General features: G+C 46.4%; 1 protein-coding gene across 1 annotated transcript; it reads right to left on the bottom strand.

The window, feature by feature from the left end:
* Nucleotides 1-3053: 3053 nt before the first annotated feature.
* LOC142574878 (uncharacterized) lies at nucleotides 3054-4135 on the bottom strand. Its single transcript, XM_075683878.1, has 2 exons — nucleotides 3936-4135; nucleotides 3054-3759 (listed from the first exon to the last, which is right to left on the bottom strand). The coding sequence occupies exons 1-2, from the start codon at nucleotides 4133-4135 to the stop codon at nucleotides 3054-3056; spliced, it is 906 nt and encodes a 301-aa protein (XP_075539993.1).
* Between the last annotated feature and the right edge of the window lie 681 nt (nucleotides 4136-4816).

Genomic DNA, 4816 nt, shown 5'->3' with positions numbered 1-4816 from the left:
CGATACGGAGGTTGAACATAAAGATAGCTTTTCAACGGCCTGTATCTTCTGCGACATCCTGTTACTACCTAATCAAAAGCGGGACCAAGAGCCGCGTCTAACTAATCGAGCAGTCGCGCAATGCGTCTACAACATAGTTAATGCTTGTCGAAGTGAATAAAACGGCGCACACGCTGTTACTATTGCCTAGCGTTTATTCAACTGGTCACTTCCTGCTACAGTTCGAGAAATAGAGGGAAATTTTAGCAACAGCCCAATATACAGTGGAATTCTTAAAGAGAAACAAATAAGCAACTCACCTCCGAGGCTGATTGTAGGCTCCAACACGGACGAACTTTCTGCTTTACCGGCATCAGAAACTGCGGCCATATCCAGTTAAACGAATTCAGCACGTTACACAGAATCACTTCCGATGTAGAACACAGCACGTCACGCGAAATACAGCACACCAGTACGAAAAAAACCGCTTGCAACTGTAGCCGCTTGTATAGGGAGCATGCAAACTCGGCCGCAATGTGGCGCTGCGGTTCCCCGAGCCTGGCGCCATGTTTGTGGTTGTGCCGCAGCATCCGACACATACTTGCAGCTGTGTTCCGTAAATGTTGTGGGGTGTTCCCCAGCCTTTGGTTCCACGTGTGTTGCATGTGGCGTTTTTTGTTTGCAATACTGCTGCGCTGGAAGCTTCCTCTACGGATACACGCAGTATAAACTTAGAAAAGTGGTCAGTGGTCAAGAAAAACCGCAGTGGTCAACTGCGCGGTCTACGGTTGTTCCAACCGGTCGAAAAAAAAAAACAGAACGATGAGAACTTTCAACCGCTGGGCTTCTATGTCGTGCCTAGAGTCAAACTAGGGCAGTGTCTTAGGACAGCGGAGCTATCGTCAAGGCTCAGAGCTCTTTGGCTGAGCAGAATTCGTCGCAGTCCTGGACGAATTGGCGACGCATTACCGACTTTGCGGGGCGCATTTCATCGCAGGTAAGCACGGAAGCGGCATTAAGGCTTAGTTTTCTTAGTGAAATTCTTCGCGTGCAGCGCTATAACGTACCAGTGGACAATATTTTTCAGGACGACCAGCTTATTTGATCGATGAGGCAAATCCCGACTGGGCGCCGAGCCTCAATCTCGGCTACAAGTCCACGACGCACGCTGGAAGAAGCGCCAGAGACAGGTGCGAATTATGTTTGTACGCCGTCAAACAAATGATTATGAACTAATCGAAATATTTTTTTACAGGTACATGCGACTCGAGCAACGTAGGAGCGCGAGTTCTGCAGCCGATGCCTTTGAATAAAGGCAGCGACCGGAGAGGGCGTCACTAAACACTTGTATTTTTCTACTTTGTTAATTTCCATATTGCACTGGATCAACCCTAAGCTGTCCTGTATTGAACCTTGTGTACTGCGTCTGTGCATCCGAGAAGTGGAATTTATTTCTGACCTGACGCATCACTGCTTCAAATGCAGGAGCAGTATTTGCAACATAATTGACTAAGCCTTAAGAGAGCCTGCTGGAAAGACTGTGCTACCCGGAGGACTGCAAATTCCAGATTGCAGCAACTGAATTAGGTGTCAGGATTGGGGGCTCAATCCCATCGCTCGTGATCGGTTGTCAAGATTGGAGTCCGGCATGAATTCGAAGGTAGCTGGCCCATGCCGTCGTCCAACTTATCCACGCTGAGGACTTTGATGAAGGGAAGGACTGCGTCTCATCGAGAACGAGGAATATGGGTTTATTTACAGTATTTATATCAGTCTAACATGGCTGTTTGAGAACGTACATCAGTCTAACATGACTGCTTGAGAGAGAGTCTCAGTCCAACATGACTGCTTAAGTGTCGAGCATCCACACAAGAGCAGTTAACACTCGGTCCTCCCGCGATACAAGGTGACGCGAATGTTCGTTTAGTCATCGCAAACTAGCCGCCTCTCCGCAGGACGGTTTACACACACACACATGCACACACACACGTGTTCACGGTCCGAAACCGATACCACACGAATTTCGTAGAACTCGGAGCCGTTCCGGGTAGCGCATTGTCTTGCGTCTTGGTCGGTGCGTGGGAAGGAGCCTCCGTCGGCGTTCCCGCGGCCACTCCCCCGCCCGTAGATCAGGTCCGCGTTGTGGTGTTGCGCACAAAGCCTGCTTCGTCGAACTCCTTCAGTCACAACGCATCCTAGCTGAAGCGACGGAGACTGGAGGATGCGCGTATTGTTACTGACACAAAGTCGACTTAGCCACGCCGTGGCTAGAGGTTGGCGGCGGCATTCCAAGATGATGTTGCCACCGCTGGCGTAACTGGCTGGCAAACTTGCACTGCAGCTGGCCGTTCTTAACAGTGGAAAGAAGCTGCCCTCCCAGCAGCTTACATAGAGGCAATGCAGAAGCACCATCTAGGCTCTAAGTGCCAAGTGTCTGGCCTCCACATAAGCATAGAACGAACATTTTTGGCTGCAACTCCTGATGGCTTTGTACATTGCGATTGTTGTGAAGATGGCCTTCCGGAGATAAAATGTCCATACTCTGCAAAAGATGCACTTCTTTGCGAAATTCCAGAGCGCCAACGATCTTATCTTGTAGTTGATAGCAATGACGCAAAGCTGTTGAGGAGCCATCATTACTTCAAGCAAGTAATGATGCAGGTGTTTCGCTGCAAAACAAAACCTGCGCTTTTTTAGTATGGACACAAAGATATTTTTATTGAAAGAGTAAATCTTGATAAGGAGTTCTGCAATGAAATTGTGTTTAAGTTTGCATTGTATTTTGAGCGAGTTGTCCTGCCTGAAATTTGTTTCCTTTTTGGACCACTGCTGCTGAAGAAGCAGTAGTGGAGCAAAATGTAGACAGTTAGGATGATAAATTTTGCCACTGTCTGCAGCCAGAATATGGAGACATGATTAGGTGTTATGGGAAGCATTGCAGTTGACAGTGGCTTCACTTCCAGTGTGTTAATTTAGAGAGGGCACCTAAATTGCGGAAATGGTTTTTTAAGGACTGAAAAAGTCGTAGAAAAGGTACTGTACATTTACTGGATGCTCTGCACTAAGGACACATGTCAGTCTAATGGTACAACAGAGTCGCACAGGTTGGTGAGTGCAGCACACACAAATACAACCTTGTCAAGTGCGCTGACTTTTATGCCGTCAAATACCTTCGGTTCCAAATATTCAGTGGGAAGAGTGCTTTTGAGAATGGCGCACTTGTTCCCGACTAACCCAATAACTCTTTCAACACGAATCCTAACATTTGCTAGCCTACGTGTTGCCTCAAGAGAGTATGCAGTAACCTGTGGCTTTCTTTTTGTGAAGGCTGGGATTTCCAGCTTCGCTCCACATATGCCCACGGCATCAGAGATCAAGAAACCCCTGTCTGCCAGCACAGAGTCGCCAGGTAGCAGGTTGCTAAGAATGCCACCCGATTCTGTCAGCATTATGTCACTGGTGCGTCCAACCCGCCCTCTTGATATGTACGTAATTGCACCTTGCGGAGCGATGCCAATTAAGTACTTCACGGTGTTCGCATGCTTGTACGTAGACCATGTTAATGATCTTGGTTCCATGGCTGAAGGTCTGTCTACAAAGACTTCAAGACAATCGAGAATTACCACTACTTTCTTGCCAAATGTTTCTCGAAATGCCATTGGCATCGTTCTTTGAAGATCTTCACGTTCTGGCCATTTGATCAGATTGCTGAGCCTAATGTAAGCAGCATCAAGCCACCTTTCTACTGTCGTTGTTACGGTTGACTGGTGAATGCCAAATCTGTAAGGTAAAACTGCCAAGTTATATGCGTCAATAAGCTTTATTGAAGCTAATGCAATAAAGTTGACCAGCACAACATGGATATTGCATGCTCAACTGTGCAGTTCTGCGTAGTGCACTTGCAAGCGTAATGTTACAAATGAATATAGGTATGGCTGTTGCCCAGAATAAAATACCTGTATGCAAGATCTTGTAACGGGACGTTAAACCGTAACCTCATTAGGAAAACGACCATTTCCTGTAATTTGCTCGGTTGGTTTCGTAATGTATGCCTTACGTGAGGCTCAATTAGGCTGTAAACAGCCTCTAAAACTGCATAATTTGGCAGCCCTGTGTAAAACACAACCATGTCTGGGCTGCTGCGGAGAACATCCATGTCTCCAGGGGATGCCTTTTCCAGGCAACTGCGTGCAGTATCCAGGTCATGCTGAAGGCGGTGGTTTTCTTACTCCAGTGAAGAGATGTGGGCTGACAGCAGGTCAGCTGTCACCCGTTTGTCTCTCATGCCTGCACGATAAATTGAATGTGTGATGGCTACATGAAGGGAAAGCACTGGTGTCGACACTGAATCTATAATTATGCTGCTTGTTTCAGCACCTTTACATGAAGATTTTTATTATTCTAATAAAGTATGACCTTGAATCTGCCTGTCAGACTTAACTGTTTTACAATTAGCTTTCAGTGCAAAAGAAACCGCATCCCTAATTTTCACACCCATAATGGTCACATTGTACTGCACATATTGCACCTACACCAATAAGCAAAACGAGAAAATGAAAGCCGGAGCCAATTAGTCGACAAGTGGACTTGTCTTTTGAAAAGCGACATGTTCCCTTGAAGAAGACAGGTCCACTTGTCGAAACGGCTCCTGCTTTCAGCTTGTTTTGTTCATCATTTTCAATTTCCATCTCAAGTATGCCCCGTGCTTTTCCCACACCAACAATATATTTTTTGTTAAATATTCCAAACATTTCCAGCTTAAGGGATTATGTTTTAAACAAGTAAATTAAAGACTACATCTATTCACACCACTTGGGCCGGAATCAGAAGGACATGC

The sequence above is a fragment of the Dermacentor variabilis genome, chromosome 3 (genome assembly GCF_050947875.1).
Source record: "Dermacentor variabilis isolate Ectoservices chromosome 3, ASM5094787v1, whole genome shotgun sequence".
NCBI lineage: Eukaryota > Metazoa > Arthropoda > Arachnida > Ixodida > Ixodidae > Dermacentor > Dermacentor variabilis.
The sequence above is the reverse complement of the archived record's forward strand: the minus strand, read 5'-3'. Positions and strand labels throughout refer to the sequence as shown.

Coding starts and splice junctions, on each gene's coding strand:
- LOC142574878 (XM_075683878.1), bottom strand. CDS start 4,135: ATGGATGTTCTCCGCAGCAGCCCAGACATGGTTGTGTTTTACACAGGG. Junction 3,760..3,935: donor TTACAAGATCTTGCATACAG/GTATTTTATTCT, acceptor TTTACCTTACAG/ATTTGGCATTCACCAGTCAA.